This window comes from Anomaloglossus baeobatrachus, chromosome 1 (assembly GCF_048569485.1).
Source record: "Anomaloglossus baeobatrachus isolate aAnoBae1 chromosome 1, aAnoBae1.hap1, whole genome shotgun sequence".
NCBI lineage: Eukaryota > Metazoa > Chordata > Amphibia > Anura > Aromobatidae > Anomaloglossus > Anomaloglossus baeobatrachus.
The window spans coordinates 965,443,669-965,465,888 of record NC_134353.1 but is presented as its reverse complement, the minus strand read 5'-3'; the positions used below and the strand labels follow the sequence as shown (position 1 = coordinate 965,465,888).

The 22,220-nt window shown below is 50.8% G+C and overlaps 1 protein-coding gene across 1 annotated transcript in view; it reads right to left on the bottom strand.

Annotated features, from left to right (window-relative positions):
• LOC142302878 (uncharacterized) overlaps positions 1-18,387 on the bottom strand; it is a 43,515-nt gene extending 25,128 nt beyond the window's left edge. The window contains exons 1-2 of the mRNA XM_075343987.1: positions 18,260-18,387; positions 14,270-14,390 (exon numbers count right to left, since the gene is read on the bottom strand). Coding sequence (XP_075200102.1) covers positions 14,270-14,351 — 82 coding nt within the window. The 5' untranslated portion in view covers positions 14,352-14,390; positions 18,260-18,387. The remainder of the gene's footprint in view (positions 1-14,269; positions 14,391-18,259) is intronic.
• Between the last annotated feature and the right edge of the window lie 3,833 nt (positions 18,388-22,220).

Here is a 22,220-nt window from a genome sequence, read left to right as displayed (position 1 = left end):
GGAAAAGGGGCTGACAGATATCCTGGAATGTAAACTTGAGCCTTCGGATTTGTGTAAATTTCTCTAATGTAGGTATAAAATGACCCCGAAAAACGCATTTCATCTAGAACTCTATAAAGCCATGACCACTCAATATTGTCAAAGGCTTTCTCGGCATCTATTGTAAGCAAAGCGGGAGATTCTCCTTTCAGAGGCCGAAGGTTAACCCTATCCAGGACAAGAAGAACTTTTCTAATATTTAGTGTCCCTGATCTTTTCTGAATGAAACCGGCCTGTGCTGGGGAAATCAGTTGGGGAAGAATTATAGCTAGACGATTTGCCATAATCTTTGACATTATCTTCATATCTAGGTTGATAAGTGATATGGGCCTATACGAACCCGGCTCCTTCGGGTCCTTCCCCTGTTTAGGGATCAATTTTATATATGCCCGGTTATTATTTTGGAAAGACGCATTACCGTCTAGTATGCTATTATACAGCTCTAGTAATGTAGGTAAGATCTCTTCCTTTACTGTTTTATAGAATTCTCCCGTAAATCCGTCAGGGCCAGGGGCTTTATAATTATGCATGGAGTTGATTGTCCCCAATACTTCTTCCCCCGTAATTTTGGCATTCAGAAAAGTGCGATGCTCTTCTGTGAGTCGAGGTAGTGTCACTTTAGATAAAAGATTATTATCAGGAAATTTGTCTCGCTTTTCCGACGAATAAAGGTTTCTATAATACGTGCCTAAAGTCTCAATTATTGTCTTAGGGTTTTTGTGTATCTCCCCCTTTTGATTTTTTATTTCCATGGGTCCCTGAGTTATAATCCTATTTTTCGCTAAGTTGGCCAGTATTTTCCCTGCTTTATTTCCAAAGCGATGTAATGTAGCTTCTTGCATTGACCTAGCCATTTGTTCCCGTTTTTCCGCCCACTCATTAAAAGCTCTTTGGGCTATTACCCATCTATCTCTATGGTCCCTATCAGGATGCTTTTGAAAAGAAGTATATGCTTCCCTCAATTTATGGGAGGTTTCAGTAAATTTAAGATGAGCCTTTTTCTTCAAATAGGAAACATGTGCTATCGTTCTGCCCCGTAATACTGCCTTCGCCGTGTCCCATAATAACATAGGTGTGTCTTTATGTTGATCATTATGTACCATAAATTCCGTCCACCATTCCTTTAATTTCAAGGAAAAATCTTCGTTATCTTTAAGGAAGGAAGGATATCTCCACAGATAGTCCGTTCCTCTGGGATAAATGTTTGCTAGGTCTAGCACCACCGGGGCATGGTCAGAAATCACCAAATCCTGGATAGTAGCTGAGTGGAGCGCACGTACCAGGTTCCCTGAAATAAGAAAGTAGTCAATGCGAGACCAGGAGCTATTAGCATGTGAATAGTGCGTAAATTCCCTATCCTGAGGGTGCAGTAGTCTCCACGCATCCCATAAGGCCGTGGCATTTAACAGAGGACGCATAACTTTATCATGGCCGCGCGGTACATTTGGGGGGCCTTTAGCATTTTTCCTGTCCTCTAGCACAGATACCACCGAGTTGAAATCCCCCCCAATTATTAGATTAAAATGGGCATGTTCTAAAATTTTGGCCTCAAGTCGTTGAAAGAATGATTTGTTGTTTTCGTTCGGGGCATAAATATTAAAGATTTTATAAATTCCTCCAGGTATCTCCACTGAGATCATCTGAACCCTACCTTCCGTGTCTGCATATGTTTCCAGGACTTGATGTTGTAATCTCCTACTTACTAATGTAATAACCCCTGCTTTCCTTTTAACTGAAGATGACCCATAGACTCCTCCAACCCATAATTTCCCCATCCTCTGCATGTCTGAACCTTCCAGATGAGTTTCCTGAAGGAGCGCAATGTCCGGTTTGAGGCGATTAAGGTGGCGTAATATCTTAATTCTTTTTTGGGGGGAACGTAACCCCTTAACATTCCAGGTGACTATTCTCATAAAGCACATGTAATAAATGGAAATCCTGCCTTTCGTTTACCATGTTTTTGCTGCCCTCTCTTGCCAAAAAAAAAAAATTCAACCAATTAGACAATTGAACATAGTGCTCACTTGCAATAGTGAGAGTAGTAGTAATAATAATAACTCTGTGTAAAATCTTTGCTACTTCACTTGAATCCAAAATCCCCAAACATTTCAAACATCTCCCTCCCCTCCCCCCCCCAACTATACCATAATACTCAGACTTCACTTTTTTCTGATCATTTTCCAAGCTCAGTCAACCTTATACTTATAGCGTTTAACCAATATAAAGGAGTGTCCCACCTACAAAGAAAGAGAGAGAAGGAAAAAAAAAAAAAAAAAAAAGAAAAGTTCTCTTTCCTTTCCTCCGCCTCAGATTTCTTGAACTTTTTCCACTGCGGCTTCTCCAGCCTAAATCAAAAACAGGTGTCCCACCTTGAACTTTACACATCCGACATTTGTCTATTTGTCTCAGGTTCCCTTAAGTTCCTTGTTTTGTTGTCTCCGGTCCTTCGGGGAAGCTGTAGCGAGCTTCACAGAGCTCCCTTTGGTCACTCTCTGGTTCGGTGAGTCGTTGCGCCCTTGTCCTGGAGAATTCCTGAGGTCACGAGGACTGCTGATCCGCTCAATAAAGGCCTCTGCCTCCTTTGGACTTGAGAAAGAATTGTAGGATCCATCCTGATGTCTGATAATCAACGTTGCCGGGTACTTTAACTGGAAGCGTATATTTCTCTTAAATAAAGCTGAGCATATGTATGAGAATGCCCTCCGCTGCCGTGTGACCTCCGCAGAAAAATCCTCGAAGAGCAAGATGCGCGAGCCTTTCACCTCCAAGGGATGTTTCAATTTCTTGTATGCCTGTAATATTTCCTGTTTATCGGAGAAGTCCAAGTATTTCATTATGACTTGTCTTGGGCGTCTGTTATTTTCACTCTCATCACCTCTCCTTGGCGGACCAATGCGGTGCACCCTTTCCACTTTTCTCCTTCCTGCTACTCCCAGGGTTGTAGGAATAGTGGATTCACACAATGTACGTAGCTCACCAACCGGGTATGTTTCAGGCAGGCCGACAATGCGCAAATTGCTTCTTCTGGAGCGGTTCTCTAGATCGTCCACACGGTCCCTCAGGGTCAGATTCTCCCTGGCCAGACGCATGACTGTAGTGTGGTCAGAGCTGAAGTCCTCCTCTAACGTCGACATTTTGGTTTCCATAGCCGCAACCTGTTCCACCGTCTCATCAAGTTGGTTCTGTATGGCACTGAGAGCTTTTGCTATTGATGCTTTAATTGTAGCGGAGATGTCAGGTAGCAAACGATTGGCGACTTCATCAGCCAGACGCTTATAATCCATACCCTCCACTGTTTTGAATACATCCGGGGTCCCCGGGGAATCCTCCATCTCCATCTGATGAGTATTTTCAGGTGACCGAGGGACACTTAATTCTGTATGGGCAGTCACAATCTTTTTTTCACACTGTACGCTGGATGTATGAGGATTTTGTGTTTTGGAGCTGCTGCGCAGCAGGTATCTTTCCATCAAATAGTGAATGAAGGGACGTAAGTTTTGACACTGATTTAGTGTGGGTTGTCAGACAAATCTTGATTCTGCTCCCCCTTTTGTTTATTCTCACTTTCACCCCTTTCTCCCCCCTGCCAGAGTTATATGAATTCTCACTGTCCTGAAACTTTGCAGGGATGTATGTTTAAACTTCCCTCCTTCAGCTTCTTTAACTTTCTCCAGAGCTTTGCACTGAGTCTGTATGCCTAGAGATTCAGCTCCTGCTTATGCAGTATGCACAGGTCTGGACAAGATGGGGGAAGGGCCCAGGGATTCCCAGCTTTTTAACTCTTAGCTCTTTGCAGAACTTGTCAGTAGCGTGTTGTTTGCTGCTGATATCTTATCAGGACTCCAGGAGATTTATTATTCTGCTGCCGGTTAACTGCTTAGTGCTGGGGGAGTGAGTGCAAGGTAAGCTGCGTCCTGCTCTCTGTGTACAGATCTGATTTTAGTGCAGGGAAGGCTCCGGCGCCATCTTTATCATGCTGCCAGATCTTGAGAGGGAGGGGGAGAGCGAAATTCACCGCGCTGTTTCAAGTAATTATCTCCACGGCTCCCCATGAACTTCCCTGCATGTAGCAACTTCACTCACCGGTGGAATGGAGCGGGGGAGGCTGGTGGGTTGTCCGGTATATATGTCAGAGCTGCAGGGAATGACAGAGCTCAGGCGTCCTGTGTCCTACATGATCAGCGCAGGAGCCGGAAGTCCCAGCCGTGTGTTTTACCGAGAACTGTGTCCTCATCATTGGCTGAGTGAGTACCACCGTGCCGTGCAGCACAGCGCTGCCCCCGCGACCCTGCACCTCACCAGGCCCTGTAACTCGCCTGCCATCCATCCCTACCCCATCACCGGGCCCCGGGACAACCAACCCCCTACCCACGGAGGGGAGAACTAACAACAAAGCTGCTCCCTGTCACCGCTCCCGGGATCCCCGTCTAGAGCAGCGTTGGTGCCACTAATATCACCACAACCGTGGGTGGCGTCACGGACAATATCCAATCCCCACAATCAAACACCCTTTTCACTCACGGGCGAGGAACGCCGCTCGAGTCTCCGGGATCCGGCCCACCGCTCGAGCCACCACCGAGCCGCAGCAGCCGGACCCGAGCAGTGGGAGAGCGCAGCGTCCCCTCCTCCGCCCGCGACACATCACTAGGTACTCAAAAGGTTTTAACGACCCATCCTTCTTGGTCATGAAGAAAAAAACGTCACCCATAGGTGACGAGGATGGTCTAATATGTCCTTTCTCCAATGACTCCTTAATATAGGTTCTCATAGCATCAGGAAACTTGCAACCTGGCACAATCACACTCCCGAGGGGGCAAAGGATCAGAACTGGTCTCATTAAACACGTCAAGAAAATCTTACAAATATTCGGGTACATCATGTGGCGGAGAGGAAATAGACAACACAGAAGGGTCATTATGCACACATTGAGAACCCCAACTAACCACAGACAACGATCTCCCATCAAGAACTGACTATGGGTTTGCAACCAAGGGAATCCCAGTACCAAAACATCGTGCAAGTCGTGTAATAATAAAAACGTACAATCCTCCCGATGAGCTGGCGCGACCTTCATAGTTACCTGGGTCCAAACTGGGGTTTATGTACAGCTAGGGGAGTAACATCAATGCCCCTTAAAGGAATACCGCTGTTATCACTGCCTCAGCCGGCTGTCAGGAAGATAAGGTGGTGAGGACTTATCTGGAGTGAGTCTGGTGGATGCAGAGAGGTGCCATGGTCCGTCACAGGCAAAAAGATAATGGAGGCGGGAAAGTCCCCAGCTCTCAGGATGGTGCCATGATAAGGCAGGAAGCTGAGAAAGTGAATGCAGCCTGTCAGGAGAGGATGCAGGTCGCGGCAAGGCTGGAGAAATTTGCCCGGACTTCAGAGAAATCACATCAGCATACAGATAACAGAGGTGAGGAGGGAGAAGACAATGCCAGCTCTGATGAGATGGGGGATGGTGAACAGCAGCAAGATAAGACAGGAGAAGTAGAGGAAGCACATAGTGCAGACCAGGCTCCAGAAAACCCCACTTTAAAGGACATTTTTGCAGTGGTGTCTTTTTGTAAAGAGGCTCTGACTTCCCTGACGAAACAAGTTAAGGGATTACAGGCAGAGGTTGCTGACATTAAGAAAGACCTCAAGAAAGCAGACCTGAGAACAACGGCTGTAGAGGAGAGAGTGGGGATAACAGAGGATCATATTACAAAACTACAAAAGTCTGAAAAAACATTTGCACAGCAGATAGCTGAAATCACGGCAAAAAATGATGATTTAGAGAACCGCTCTAGAAAAAATAACATCCGAATTGTCGGCATCCCTGAGAAAGCGGAAGGAAGAAACCCCACTGAATATGTAGAAGACTGGCTCAGGGGGAAAATGGGTGCTAATGTCTTATCCAAGCTCTATGCTGTGGAACGTGCACACAGAGTCCCGATGCAGCCACAACCAGCAGGAAGGGGCCCTCGCACTATGCTAGCCAAGCTCCTCAACTACAGAGACAGGGACACTATACTGCGAAAGGCAAGAGACATGGAGGATCTTATGATTGACGGCCAGAGAATTTCCATATACCCGGACTACTCCATTTCTGTTCAAAAGCTACGTATGACTTTTACAGGAGTAAAGAGGCGCCTGCGAGAGATGGGGGTGCAATACTCAATGATGTTCCCGGCAAAGCTAAGAGTGACGGCGTTGGAGCGGGTGCACTTTTTTACAACTCCAGAGGAAGCCATGCAGTGGTTGGACGCAAACGAAAAGCGGATCCGTTTGAAGGAATGAGCTGACTGTCTGAATCTGCAGTGTGTTGGAGAAGGCCGGCTGAGGCTCTACAACATCCTTAGGAGCTTACAGGGGACCCTTCTTGTTTTTTCTTTTTTTTTTTTTTTTTTCTCCTTCCCTTTGGGATTGAGGTAGTATGCAGGGGGAATGCGAAGGGTTTGATGTGAGCTTCGCAGGACATGGGGACTGCCTAATTTGGCGCGGTGGTGATATCTACAATTTGAGATTCCAGTTTAATTACTGTTCGCCATTTTACTGTTATATTGGTTGAGTGGAATATGATTATACATAGAAAGGGGGGGAGTGGAGAATTGTTGGAAAAGGGACGAGTTTTAAAATGTGTCTAAGAGGGGAAGGCGAGGGAGGTAGGGGGGAATTTAGTAGGGATTATGGACCAGGTTTGGAAAACCCGATGCTTCACGGGAGTACTCGAAAACAGGAAGTGGTGGGGAGTAGGAGGGGAGGGGAGCAGGGGGGAAAGGGGTAGGGTAGAGGCAGCATGGGGAGATACTACAAGGTTTGATGGTTTTACTGGGTGGGATAATGGGGGATAGAATTAAGCAGGGCTGTGGAGTCGGAGTCGGAGTCGTGGAGTCGGAGTCGGAGCTCATTTTGGTGGAGTCGGAGTCGGAGTCGGTATAAAATGCACCGACTCCGACTCCTAAAATATATAATAAATTGGGGACAGGAGTGCAATGCAGAATATGCTGAATATTTTACTAAATAATAACATTTAGTATAATGCTTATATTTAAGTGAAAAATTTATTGTAGTACAATGTGAACATCAGACATTTAATTGTTTTTATGATACAATAATCAAGATATTTGGATAGAACATAAAATATTTATTGGAATACAACTTTAGAACACAAAAAACTAATAAATTGTAAATATGTAATATATATATATATATATATATATATATATACACACAGTGTATATACACACACAAGATATATATGTAATCTACTGTATATTACATAGTGTATTACATATTTACAATTTATTACAGTTTTTTGTGTTCTAAAGTTGTATTCCAATAAATATATTTTATGTTCTATCCAAATATCTTGATTATCGTATCATAAAAATTATTAAATGTCTGATGTTCACATACACATATTCATGTACTACAATAAATTTTTCACCTAACTAAGCAATATATGTAGAAGTCGGAGTCGGAGCCGGAGTCGGAGTCGGAGTCGGTGCAAGAGAATTTGAGGAGTCGGAGTCGGAGTCGAAGGTTTGGCTTACCGACTCCACAGCCCTGGAATTAAGGTGTTGAGTTGGAATATTAGAGGGTTATCAGATAGGTCTAGGAGAGCGGCATTAATTAAATATGTTCAAGACCAGAACCCGTCAGTAATATGCCTACTAGAAACGCATCTAACAAAGGAGACAACACATGTTTTAAATAGGAGATGGGTGCAGAAGGCCTATCACTCCACCTTTTCCAACTATGCAAGGGGTGTATCACTGCTGATCCATAACGCTGTAATATGAAGAGATAGAAGTGTATGTGGATAAAGAGGGACAGTGTGTGGCCGTCAAGTGTAACATATTTGGCAGACTCATGTGTATAGCTGCAATATATATACCACCTCCATATAAGTGCACCAAACTAAGGGAGATAAGGGAGTTCTCTGAGAAGGGGGGAGTAATCCCTTTTTTACTGGTGGGGGACTTCAATAATGTGATAGACCTGTACTGGGATAGGAGTAGTAGACCTCCAGGTATCCAGGATAGTTGTATGACTTCGTTTGGCACTCTTATTGGGGAACTTGGAATGGTGGATGCCTGGCGAGTGAGGAATGGGAGGGTATCCTGCTTCTCTTGTTATTCGGCTTCACATAACACTCTGTCCCGCATTGACATGGCTCTAGCTAGTGATCTGATGGATGCAATGATAAGTGACGTGCAATATCTGACAAGAGTGATTTCAGATCATAGCCCAATTCTAGTGTCCATACGACGGGGAACCCTGACAGGGGGAAGGAGGGGAGAGTGGAAGCTTCATCCAGCATGGATCCGTCATATTAATATGGGGAATATAGAACGGGATCTTGGGGATTTCTTTATCCACAACGAGGGTAGCACTGGTCCGCTGGTGGTATGGGATGCGATGAAGGCATACCTCAGGGGGCTCCTGTTCAGGGATATCTGTAAACGTAAAACACAGACGAGGCAGGATGAGAAAGATAGCCTGGAGGCCTTAGATAAGGCAGAGCTGGAAGCAATCCGGAGTACTACTACGGACGCGAAGCAAAATCTTAGGCAGGCGCATGAACAGGTTAATAAGATGCTTTTGGAGAAGGCGGTAAGGAAGCAGGCATTCCAAAAATTGCATTTTTATGAGGAGGGGGAAAAAGTTGGTCATCTATTATCGGTCATAGCTGCAGCTCAAAGGAGTAGTTCATTTGTGCATGGTATGGACACGGTGGAGGGGACACAGGTCACTGAGGTTGAGGCGATCCTTGAGGTCTTTAAAGATTTCTATCGCACGCTATATTCTTCTAGCGGAGATATGAGGGTGGAAGAGGTGGACTCATTTCTTGAGCGAGGTGAGCTTCCTGTGTTGTCTGTGGTGGATAGAGATAAACTGGAGTCACCTATTACTATTGATGAACTGGAGGGCGCTCTGCATGGCATGAGCATTGACAAGGCACCGGGAGCAGACGGGCTACCAGTTGAAATTTATAAACAGTTAGAAGAAATCCTATTACCCAAACTATTGAAAGTCTTTGAGGTGGCGGAGGGGGAAGGTATATTGCCTGAATCTATGAGAGAAGCAATAATAGTAGTAATTCCTAAGGAGGATAAAAATCCGAGGCTTCCAGACTCATATAGACCCATCTCGTTATTAACAGCGGACGTGAAGCTTCTGGCTAAGGTGTTGTCAAACCGGCTGACTGGAGTTATATCTAACCTAATCCATATGGACCAATCAGGGTTCATGGCCAATAGGTCGACAGCTGCTAATATCAGGAGATTGTACCTTAATCTACAGTTGCCGCCTGACAACCCTGGCCGGAGGGTGATCGCTTCGTTAGATGCCCAGAAAGCGTTCGATAGTGTTGAGTGGGGGTATCTGTGGAAAGTGTTGCAGCATATGGGTTTTGGCCCACGGTTTGTAAAGTGGGTGCAGCTGTTGTATAATAGGCCTACTGCTAAAGTTAGAGTTAACGGTATGACCTCCTCAGCGTTTGAGTTGCACCGGGGAACGAGACAGGGCTGCCCACTATCGCCGCTCCTATTTGCTATTGCAATAGAGCCTCTGGCGGCGGCCATTAGGAAAACAAAGGAGATCCATGGATTTAAGTATGGGCATTTAGAGGAGAAAATAGCTCTTTATGCTGACGATTTATTACTTTTCTTGGGGGATCCGTCAGCCTCATTGGATCATGCCATGCAGATAATAGAGAAATTTGGAGAAGTTTCGGGACTGACCATTAATTGGTCTAAATCGAGCCTCTTTAAGGTGGATGGGGAAGTAGCCTGGACAAATGAGGATACTGGGGCTAACAAATTGAAGAATGTGGACGAATTTAAATATCTAGGTATCCAGATATCTCTGCCAGTAGAAAACTACATACAGGTGAACTTATGGCCGCTCCTTAAAAAATTGAGAACCAAGGTGGATGCCTGGAACAAGCTACATTTGTCAGTTGTTGGAAGGGTTAATTTACTAAAGATGGTAGTAATGCCTAAACTCCTATACATACTGCACAATGCCCCTGTTTGTATTTCAAGGAAAAGATTTAAAGGGATAAACTCGCTGTTTAGGGACCTGGTGTGGGGTAAAAAGCAGCCTAGGGTGCGATTAGAGACTTTACAAAGGCCGAAGGATGAGGGGGGTCTAGCAATCCCAAATCCGGAATTGTATTATATAGCGGCGCAATGTCAACACCTCAGGGGTTGGTCTGATCGAGAGAAAGATGGGGGCATTAAAAAAGTACTGGAATACATAGTGGGTAGAAGTCCATTGGTAATGGGACTAGAGGATGGTGCGGTGGGGCTCCTGGGTAGAACATCTCCTACAATGGCACTTATAAATAAGACCTGGGATAGGCTGAAAAGGGTGAGAGGGGTGACCCGGTTAACCAAGTTTACACCTATCTGGGATAACAGTAATCTCCTGGAGATTCAGAAAATGGGGAATATTGAGGAGTGGAGACGCAAGGGTGTAATATACATGCATCAGATATTGGACGGAGGAATTGTGAAATCGTTCCCGCAGTTACAGAGTGAGTTTCAGTTACCGGCGTCCGGCTGGCTCCACTACAGACAATTAAAACATGCGATTGCAGCCCAAGCGGCTAAACAAAGTGTGGCCATACAGACTGACCTGGTACTGGAGTATGTGTGTAAGGGCGGAGGAAGCACTAAAGGGATCATTTCTGGCACGTATAAAGATATACTACATACCTTTCTGTTAGAATACCCAATTAAAACTAAATCTAAATGGGAGGAGGAAGTTGGGCCGATAACGGAGGAGGTGTGGGAGAGTATCTTAGAGTATATCCCTAAACTTTCCATGAGCGAACCAGCCAGACTGTCTCACCTATACGTGATTCACCGGGTATATAGGTCTCCCTTACTGATGTTTAAAATGGGGTTGAAAAGGAATTCGGAGTGTCCAAGGTGTCAGGGATCTGACGCAGGTATTTTTCACATGATGTGGTCTTGTCCGAGACTGGTCTCCTTTTGGACTAAGGTTATCCACAAGATAGGAAGAACATATGGGTGTTTCCTCGCCAGGGAACCAGTGATATGCCTATTGGGATATGTTGAGGAGCTTGGGGTGGAAAATACTATGAAAATTGTCATTGCTAGGCTGCTGTATGCGGCAAGAAAGCTAATCGCCAGGTCCTGGATTAAAAAAGACCCCCCGACCAGGGGAGAGTACATTAAAAGGGTGAAATGTATTCTTCAGCTGGAACGGGGAGTGTATGAAAGAAGGGGGAATGTTAAAATGTTTGAGAAGCTCTGGTCTCCTTGGCTGCAATGCGGATAGGACGAGTGACGGACCAGTAAACTGATATGGGACGGGGATAGCCATCTGAGACCTCTGATGTGTATGTTTTGTTTTATTTGTGTTACTAGTTGTTCCTCCTGCACAACGGGATGGTTCTATACTACAGTTGAAGGGTATTATAAGTGTGTACTATATGGGATGTAGTATCGGGGAGAAGTGTTGCTGCCGGGGTGGGGGAGGGGGCGGGAGGGGGAGTTAAAGGGGTAATAGATGTGATAAATTTAATTTGGATGCCGATTTGTTATTCTGTTGTATGTATTCTGTTTTAATAAAAAAGTATCTGATTTAAAAAAAAAAATCAATGCCCCTTAAAGGAATAGGAGTTTGTAAAGGCACCATAGGAAAACCACAATTCTTAGCAAACCCAAAATCAATCAAGTTCAGGGCGGCCCCTGAATCAAGAAAGGCCATAGCCGAAAATGAGGATAAGGAGCAAATCAGAGAGACAGACAAATGAAATTTAGATTGCAGAGTACCCACAGTAAATGAACGAGCAAATATCTTTTCCCGCTTAGGGCAGACAGAAATAGCATGAGATGCGTCACCACAAAAGAAACATAACTTATTGTTCCGTCTAAACCCCTGCCGCTCAGCATTAGAGAGGTCCCTATCACACTGGATAGCCTCCGAAGACTGTTCCGCAAGCAATTCATCAGCATGCATCGTTTTGTGCCGATGTAAATGCCTATCAATCTGAATGGCTAAAGCCATAGAGGCATCGAGACCAGAAGGGGTAGGAAATCCCACCATAACATCCTTCACAGCATCCGCGAGACCCTTACGAAAAAGTGCCGCAAGACCATCATCATTCCATTTGGTAAGGACCGCCCACTTCCTGAATTTCTTAGTGGAATCCTGACCTTGGATCAAAGCCATGAAGGCCTTCTCTGCTTGGTCAATAACATTGGATTCCTCATACAACAATCCTAGGGCTTGAAAAAAGGAATCCACAGTAGCAAGAATCGGATCAGGAGCCAATGAAAAGGCCCAGTCCTGAGGGTCACCGCGCAACAAAGAGATGACAATCTTAACCTGCTGCACGGCTCACCCTGAGGACTTAGGTTTTAAGGCAAAAAACTATTTACAATTATTTTTAAAGTTCAAAAATGTAGACCTATCCCCCGAGAACAATTCAGGAACAGGGATTTTAGGTTCGAAAACAGGAGTCTGTCTAAGATAAGTCAAAACTGCCTGAACCTCAGAGGAGATATGCTCAACACGCTCAACTAACTGTTCTGTATCCATGTCAATAAAAATCTTCCACGGTACCCAAAGAAAAAGAGGAAAAATAAATGCAGATAAAAATATTTTCCCTTCTTTTGAGTACCTTTTTTTTTTTGTTGGCCGGTTATACTGTTATGATCCAGTAACCGTCGAAGATTACAAAAAACTCCCATTGGTGAAAAAACATCAAGAAACAGGAGTAGTGGGAAGAACTTGAGCTGATCGCAATCCCCTGACTATCAGACCACACTAGAAGCCGTGGAGAGTTCCTAAAATCCTAGACGCCTCGTCACAGCCTGAGAAACTAGCTACGCCTCACATAATGAAATGAGGAAATCTACCTTGCCTCAGAGGAGTCCCCAAAGGAGTAGACAGCCCCCAACATATAAAGATTACGGTGATATAGGAAAAACAATACTCAGATAGGGAAACAGATTTAGCAAAGGCGAGGCCCAACTAACTAGATAAAAAGAAAAGGAAAGGAACTGATTAAGGTCAGTGCAAAATCCCTGTAGAAAAATACCAACTCCTGATAATAAAAAATGGCCCTGGAGGTCATACGACCTCACCCCCACTATATCAGGTACTCCTGGAAATAATGGGAGAACAAAACACCAAAAAAGAATACAAAAATACAGAAGAGCAAATAATCAAATCAGACAGGGATAAAATCCCTTTTCCTGCAGGAGAGCCAGCACAGGGGAACCCCCATGCTCACTACACAAGAGAAACCAAACTTCACCTGCCAGAAAACAGACACAAAGCAAAACAAGGAAAAACAACACCCAAAAGGTGTAAACTAGGAAGGAAGGAAAAAACTGAAAACCTATCTGCAGAAGTCTTGCTCAGGGATGCAGGGAAGGACAAATCTCCAGGCCAGGAACAGAGACTGAGAAAAATACAATCATAACCGACACCTGCAGGGCAGAAAGTGCTCTCGTATATAGACCAGACTTGACTGCAATAGGACTTCCCCAATTCCCAATTAATGCCGACACTTGTCTGAGTCACAGGCTCAGATTCAGCTCCACTACCATTCCTGGCCACCAGAGGGAGCTCCAGAACAACAACCACACAGACAACATTCACAACAGAGACCTGTGGGAATCTCCAGCTGTGACCGCAAATAACCTGAGTGACGTCACCGCTCATCAGCTCAGACAGTAGCTACCTGAAGTTACAGTGTGCGGTCATGTTTTATGGCAACTCGTTGTCACTTTAGATGCAGCAGATCCAGGATCGTTGTGGGACCTCGTGTGGATTACATCGGACCTCTAAGGGTATTTTTGGGATTAATAAAGGAGTGAAAGAGGGTGTTCTTTTGTCTTTTATTGCAAATTAACACAAAAACTAAAAAAATCCTTTACACACACACACACACACACACACACACCTCCAGAGGACAGGGGAGGAGACAGATCTGAGAGCGTTACCAAGCTGACGAGGCGGCCGCAGGGGGAAGAACAAGTAGAACAACAAGTAGTTTGAAGGCAGAGAACAGTCTATCAGCGGTGATAACAGCATGTAACCGGTAAAGTGCAAGGAGCGAAGGAGCTCGGACCCAGTTTACACCAGGATGACTCTATCTTCCAGCACCGATGGTGCAGGTCGTCCCCCCGAGCCGTGGAGGTCCGGAGTTTCCAGGTGACCTCCTCTTCCTATATTATACATATGTGTCACTTCTCACCTGATGTCACCGACCGCTGCTCCTCCATCATCACCTCCTCGTACCGCTCCTTGTCTCCTTCCAGATACTCCAACTCCTCCATGGAGAGAAAGACAGCGACGTCCTGACACCTTATAGGAACCTGACAACAATGACACCGACATCACCCAGATCAGAGAGGTCACATGCAATTAACAATACACAGGTCTCACCCCAGTCCTCACGTGTCATTAGGGCCGGGGTTACAGATAAAAGATGGTGACTGTTTTTAAACTTTTTTTTAAAGGGAACCTGTCATCAGATTTTTCCCTATGAAACTAAAAGTCTCCCCTTCTGTAGCTCCTGGGCTGCATTCTATGAAGGTGCACCTTGGCCCTGACTCTCCTTCCAGACCCCAAAAATAACTTTATAAAACTTGGCCCTTAGGTGTGCTAATTACCTGTGTTGGCCAGATGGGCGGGCTTATTTTCTGCTTCGGTCCCCCCTCCTGTTGCTGATCACTGTCTTGCTTAATTGACGAGATGATGCCTACGTCATCCTCCTCGTCGCATTTTAAAATCTCGCGCCTGTGCAGGTATGTCGGCTTGTGCAGGCGCAGTTCACTCTGCCATATTGCGGGCAAAGCAGAAAACAGCTGCCCTCGCTCTCGCTGGAGAGCTAAATGCGCAGCCGCGAGATTATGGGCGGGTACGAGCATGGCACTGGTGAGGTTGGCGCTGTGCATGACATCACCAGCGTCATCCTCGTACCCGCCCATAATCTCGCGCCTGCGCAGTTAGCTCACCGACACGAGCGAGGGCGGCGAACTGTGAACTGCGCCTGCGCGAGCCGACCTAACTGCACAGGCGCGAGATTTGAAAATGTGACGAGGGGGATAACGGAGGCGTCCTCCCATCAATCAAGGAAGGAGGACGGTGATCAGCAGCAGGAGGGGGATAAGGGATCAGAAAACGAGCCCGCCCATTTGGCCAACACAGGTAATTAGCATACCTAAGGGCCAAGTTTTATACAGTTATTTTTGGGGTCTGGAAGGGGAGTCAGGGCCAAGGTGCACCTTCATAGAATGCAGCCCAGGAGCTGCAGAAGGGGAGACTTTTAGTTTGACCCGCAACACACATCCGTTTTTTTTGTACGTGTGCGGTACGTATTTGCACGTACCGGAGACCCATGTTTTCAATGGTAGATGGCACACACACGTAAAATCACACGGAACGTGTGTCCGTGTGGTAAGTACGTGTGTGCGCTTTTCTACACGGACGACATGTCCGTTTTTGGCCGGCAGCACGCAGGCACGGACCCGCTTTAGTCTATGGGTCCGTGCCTGCACGTACCGCAGACGGAGTGTGTCCGTGTTCAGCACGTACCGTCCGTGTCTGTTTTTCATCACAAAATCTGAAACACTTGTTTCCAATCTATCAGGTCAATAGAAAGCAAACAACAACACCAGGATCTCATGATAAATGATTGACAACGTTAATTGGGTAAGAATGCGGGCCTTTATAAACGGACAGCACACGGATAGCACACGTACGTATTTTATGTCAATACGGACATTCCACACGCAAACACGGCTCGCATACGCCATCACACGGATGCCATACGTACCGGAGAAACGCCCCTAAAGAACGGAACACGGACCCGAAAAACGGACCGTAAGACACGTACGTTTTTTTTGCGGAAGTGTGTTTTAGGCCTTTAATAGAGAAAAATCTGATGACAGGTTCCCTTTAAGGATGAGTCCCAAAACAAACATCAAATTATCCCCAAAGAATCTAATTCATGGGGGATAATGTACTGATCGCTGCAGATCAGAGGAAAATCCAGAGAAGGCGGCTGCAGAGTCCAGACTGGAGGAGACCGGGTCTTACTGCAACGCTCCACACTGCCTGAGACTGCCGGGAAACACCAGAGCTAAGCGCTCGCCCGTCACCAGCAGTCCTGTGGACAATGAATGGGGCTAGGCCCACGGCCACAGGAGCCTCCGCGCGGGGGGAACGCCTCGGCCCACGGCCACAGGAGCCTCCGCGCGGGGGAACGCCTCGGCCCACGGCCACAGGAGCCTCCGCGCGGGGGAACGCCTCGGCCCGCGGCCACAGGAGCCTCCGCGCGGGGGAACGCCTCGGCCCGCGGCCACAGGAGCCTCCGCGCGGGGGGAACGCCTCGGCCCGCGGCCACAGGAGCCTCCGCGCGGGGGAACGCCTCGGCCCGCGGCCACAGGAGCCTCCGCGCGGGGGAACGCCTCGGCCCGCGGCCACAGGAGCCTCCGAGCGGGGGAACGCCTCGGCCCGCGGCCACAGGAGCCTCCGAGCGGGGGAACGCCTCGGCCCGCGGCCACAGGAGCCTCCGAGCGGGGGAACGCCTCGGCCCGCGGCCACAGGAGCCTCCGCGCGGGGGAACGCCTCGGCCCGCGGCCACAGGAGCCTCCGCGCGGGGGAACGCCTCGGCCCGCGGCCACAGGAGCCTCCACGCGGGGGAACGCCTCGGCCCGCGGCCACAGGAGCCTCCGCGCGGGGGGACGGCCCGGCCCGCAGCCACAGGAGCCTCCGCGCGGGGGAACGGCCCGGCCCGCAGCCACAGGAGCCTCCGCACGGGGGAACGCCTCGGCCCGCAGCCACAGGAGCCTCCGCGCGGGGGAACGGCTCGGCCCGCAGCCACAGGAGCCTCCGCGCGGGGGAACGGCTCGGCCCGCAGCCACAGGAGCCTCCGCGCGGGGGAACGGCTCGGCCCGCAGCCACAGGAGCCTCCGCGCGGGGGAACGGCTCGGCCCGCAGCCACAGGAGCCTCCGCGCGGGGGAACGGCTCGGCCCGCAGCCACAGGAGCCTCCGCGCGGGGGAACGGCTCGGCCCGCAGCCACAGGAGCCTCCGCGCGGGGGAACGGCTCGGCCCGCAGCCACAGGAGCCTCCGCGCGGGGGGAACGGCTCGGCCCGCAGCCACAGGAGCCTCCGCGCGGGGGAACGGCTCGGCCCGCAGCCACAGGAGCCTCCGCGCGGGGGAACGGCTCGGCCCGCAGCCACAGGAGCCTCCGCGCGGGGGAACGGCTCGGCCCGCAGCCACAGGAGCCTCCGCGCGGGGGAACGGCTCGGCCCGCAGCCACAGGAGCCTCCGCGCGGGGGAACGGCTCGGCCCGCAGCCACAGGAGCCTCCGCGCGGGGGAACGGCTCGGCCCGCGGCCACAGGAGCCTCCGCGCGGGGGAACGCCTCGGCCCGCGGCCACAGGAGCCTCCGCGGGGGAACGGCTCGGCCCGCAGCCACAGGAGCCTCTGCGGGGGAACGGCTCGGCCCGCAGCCACAGGAGCCTCCGCGGGGGAACGGCTCGGCCCGCAGCCACAGGAGCCTCCGCGGGGGAACGGCTCGGCCCGCAGCCACAGGAGCCTCCGCGGGGGGAACGGCTCGGCCCGCAGCCACAGGAGCCTCCGCGGGGGAACGGCTCGGCCCGCAGCCACAGGAGCCTCCGCGGGGGAACGGCTCGGCCCGCAGCCACAGGAGCCTCCGCGGGGGAACGGCTCGGCCCGCGGCCACAGGAGCCTCCGCGCGGGGGAACAGCTCGGCCCGCAGCCACAGGAGCCTCCGCGGGGGAACGGCTCGGCCCGCAGCCACAGGAGCCTCCGCGGGGGAACAGCTCGGCCCGCAGCCACAGGAGCCTCCGCGCAGGGGAACAGCTCGGCCCGCAGCCACAGGAGCCTCCGCGCAGGGGAACAGCTCGGCCCGCAGCCACAGGAGCCTCCGCGGGGGAACAGCTCGGCCCGCAGCCACAGGAGCCTCCGCGGGGGAACGGCTCGGCCCGCAGCCACAGGAGCCTCCGCGGGGGAACAGCTCGGCCCACAGTCACAGGAGTCTCCGCGGGGGAACAGCTCGGCCCGCAGCCACAGGAGCCTCCGCGCAGGGGAACAGCTCGGCCCGCAGCCACAGGAGCCTCCGCGCAGGGGAACAGCTCGGCCCGCAGCCACAGGAGCCTCCGCGCTCTCCTCACAGATTCACCACAAGCAGCAACACTCCGCTGTAGCCTCACCTAGAAATCTGCTGCTGGCTGATAACAGAGAATAGGAACGTGGCACAAACAGACTGGAAGTGCTGCAGTGCAAGAGCTGAAGGACCTGTGGTGACGTCACCGCCATGTGATCAGTGTATTAGCGAGGCGGTGCTCAGGTATTGATGTAGTGAAGATGAAGGACCTGTGCAGCCGGTCATGTGACATTAGTGGGCGGGGCTTATCGGTGATTGTGTTACTCTTGATAAAGAACCTAAGGAGATAGTCATGTGACATTAGTGGGCGGAGCTCCTCAGGCCATGTGTAGCCGAGCTGTCGCTTTCAATTCACAGACGCTGAAGCAAAGGAGCGTCCTGTCCTCACACAACAGAGGCTGAAGCGTCGTGTCCTCACACAGCAGAGGCTGAAGCGTCGTGTCCTCACACAGCAGGGGCTGAAGCGTCGTGTCCTCACACAACAGAGGCTGAAGCGTCGTGTCCTCACACAGCAGAGGCTGAAGCGTCGTGTCCTCACACAGCAGGGGCTGAAGCGTCGTGTCCTCACACAGCAGAGGCTGAAGCGTCGTGTCCTCACACAGCAGAGGCTGAAGCGTCGTGTCCTCACACAGCAGAGGCTGAAGCGTCGTGTCCTCACACAGCAGAGGCTGAAGCGTCGTGTCCTCACACAGCAGAGGCTGAAGCGTCGTGTCCTCACACAGCAGAGGCTGAAGCGTCGTGTCCTCACACAGCAGAGGCTGAAGCGTCGTGTGGTCACACAGCAGAGGCTGAAGCGTCGTGTCCTCACACAGCAGAGGCTGAAGCGTCGTGTCCTCACACAGCGGAGGCTGAAGCGTCGTGTCCTCACACAGCGGAGGCTGAAGCGTCGTGTCCTCACACAGCGGAGGCTGAAGCGTCGTGTCCTCACACAGCGGAGGCTGAAGCGTCGTGTCCTCACACAGCGGAGGCTGAAGCGTCGTGTGGTCACACAGCAGAGGCTGAAGCGTCGTGTCCTCACACAGCGGAGGCTGAAGCGTCGTGTGGTCACACAGCGGAGGCTGAAGCGTCGTGTGGTCACACAGCGGAGGCTGAAGCGTCGTGTCCTCACACAGCAGAGGCTGAAGCGTCGTGTCCTCACACAGCAGAGGCTGAAGCGTCGTGTCCTCACACAGCAGAGGCTGAAGCGTCGTGTCCTCACACAGCAGAGGCTGAAGCGTCGTGTGGTCACACAGCAGAGGCTGAAGCGTCGTGTCCTCACACAGCAGAGGCTGAAGCGTCGTGTGGTCACACAGCAGAGGCTGAAGCGTCGTGTGGTCACACAGCAGAGGCTGAAGCGTCGTGTCCTCACACAGCGGAGGCTGAAGCGTCGTGTGATCACACAGCAGAGGCTGAAGCGTCGTGTGATCACTCAGCAGAGGCTGAAGCGTCATGTCCTCACACAGCGGAGGCTGAAGCGTCGTGTGGTCACACAGCAGAGGCTGAAGCGTCGTGTGATCACTCAGCAGAGGCTGAAGCGTCGTGTCCTCACACAGCAGAGGCTGAAGCGTCGTGTGGTCACACAGCAGAGGCTGAAGCGTCGTGTGGTCACACAGCAGAGGCTGAAGCGTCGTGTGGTCACACAGCAGAGGCTGAAGCGTCGTGTGGTCACACAGCAGAGGCTGAAGCGTCGTGTGGTCACACAGCAGAGGCTGAAGCGTCGTGTGGTCACACAGCAGAGGCTGAAGCGTCGTGTGGTCACACAGCAGAGGCTGAAGCGTCGTGTGGTCACACAGCAGAGGCTGAAGCGTCGTGTGGTCACACAGCAGAGGCTGAAGCGTCGTGTGGTCACACAGCAGAGGCTGAAGCGTCGTGTGGTCACACAGCAGAGGCTGAAGCGTCGAGTGGTCACACAGCAGAGGCTGAAGCGTCGTGTCCTCAAACAGCAGAGGCTGAAGCGTCGTGTGGTCACACAGCAGAGGCTGAAGCGTGTCCTCACACAGCAGAGGCTGAAGCGTCGAGTGGTCACACAGCAGAGGCTGAAGCATCGTGTCCTCACAGCAGAGGCTGAAGCGTCGTGTGGTCACACAGCAGAGGCTGAAGCGTCGTGTGGTCACACAGCAGAGGCTGAAGCGTCGTGTGGTCACACAGCGGAGGCTGAAGCGTCGTGTCCTCACACAGCGGAGGCTGAAGCGTCGTGTCCTCACACAGCAGAGGCTGAAGCATCTGTCCTCACACAGCAGAGGCTGAAGCGTCGTGTCCTCACACAGCAGAGGCTGAAGCGTCGTGTCCTCACACAGCAGAGGCTGAAGCGTCGTGTCCTCACACAGCAGAGGCTGAAGCGTCGTGTCCTCACACAGCAGAGGCTGAAGCGTCGTGTCCTCACACAGCAGAGGCTGAAGCGTCGTGTCCTCACACAGCGGAGGCTGAGACCATGAGGAGAAGGTGAAGCCGAGAAACAGCAAAACTGCATCAGCCATACAATATATAAATCTCTATTCAGTAACTTACACAGGAGAGATCCAGTGATGAGAAATGCGCAGAGCTCAATGTAAGATGAGCCCGTACAATACAGCCAATCACAGCAGAAGAGAAGACACAGAAATACACAGTACACAGTACATACTGCCCTAATGCTGGACTCACAGGCACCCCCTGGCCAAACCAGTGCTGGACTCACAGGCACCCCCCTGCCCAAACCAGTGCTGGACTCACAGGCACCCCCCTGCCCAAACCAGTGCTGGACTCACAGGCACCCCCCTGCCCAAACCAGTGCTGGATTCACAGGCACCCCCTACCCAAACCAATGCTGGACTCACAGGCACCCCCTGCCCAAACCAGTGCTAGACTCACAGGCACCCCCTGCCCAAACCAGTGCTGTACTCACAGGCACCCCCCTGCCCAAACCAGTGCTGTACTCACAGGCACCCCCCTGCCCATACCAATGCTGGACTCACAGGCACCCCTCTGCCCAAACCAGTGCTGGACTCACAGGCACCCCCCTGCCCAAACCAGTGCTGGACTCACAAGCACCCCCTGCCCAAACCAGTGCTGGACTCACAGGCACCCCCCTGCCCAAACCAGTGCTGGACTCACAGGCACCCCCTGCCCAAACCAGTGCTGGACTCACAGGCACCCCCTGCCCAAACCAGTGCTGGACTCAGGCACCCCCTGCTCAAACCAGTGCTGGACTCACAGGCACCCCCTGCCCAAACAATTGCTGGACTCACAGGCAGCCTGTAACAGTGTGTCCCTCCCCCGCCTGTGCTCATGGTGTAATAGTCTGTCTCTCCTTTGTGCTGCTTCTGCTGGGGGATTGTTTGTTCTTCTCAGCATGGGACATTTCCAACCACAACTTGATAAACAGAACAGAGCCAGGAGTCTAAAGTCCATTCATGTATCAAGTGTCCAGGCGGAGTTGGACGCTTCTGCCCACCTTAGGGGCTGATCCCAGGAGAGAAGAACAATGAGACCCATGTTAGGTTAGTTAGTTGGATCTCAGCTGGAGAAGGATTAGGATCTATAGCTGAGGCTGAATCCTAGAGCCTGTGTATGGACTATGGGACATTGAAGATCAGCTGCTACGTGGGATTGTGTTGTCTCAGCCACGCTATCGGATTTAAGGAACACATCTAAGGACTGTTGTTGCATTTTCTTTGGCGTCGGATTGCCCTGGATCTGTTTCCTATGTGTGGACTCTAAAGAACCATTTGGATATTGTATGTTTTATGTTCTCTGCCTCATTAAATCTTGATGGATTGTTCATCGGTCTGGTGTTCATTACTGCTCTGTCGCATACCCCATCACACACTTTCCTGCCCAAACCAGTGCTGGACTCACAGTCATCCCCTGCCCAAACCAGTGCTTGACTCACAGGCACCCCCTGCCCAAACCAGTGCTGGACTCACAGGCACCCCCTGCCCAAACCAGTGCTGGACTCACAGGCACCCCCTGCCCAAACTAGTGCTGGACTCACAGGCACTGACCCTCATACGGTGCTGGACTGCTCCTCTGCACATGGTGCTGGACTC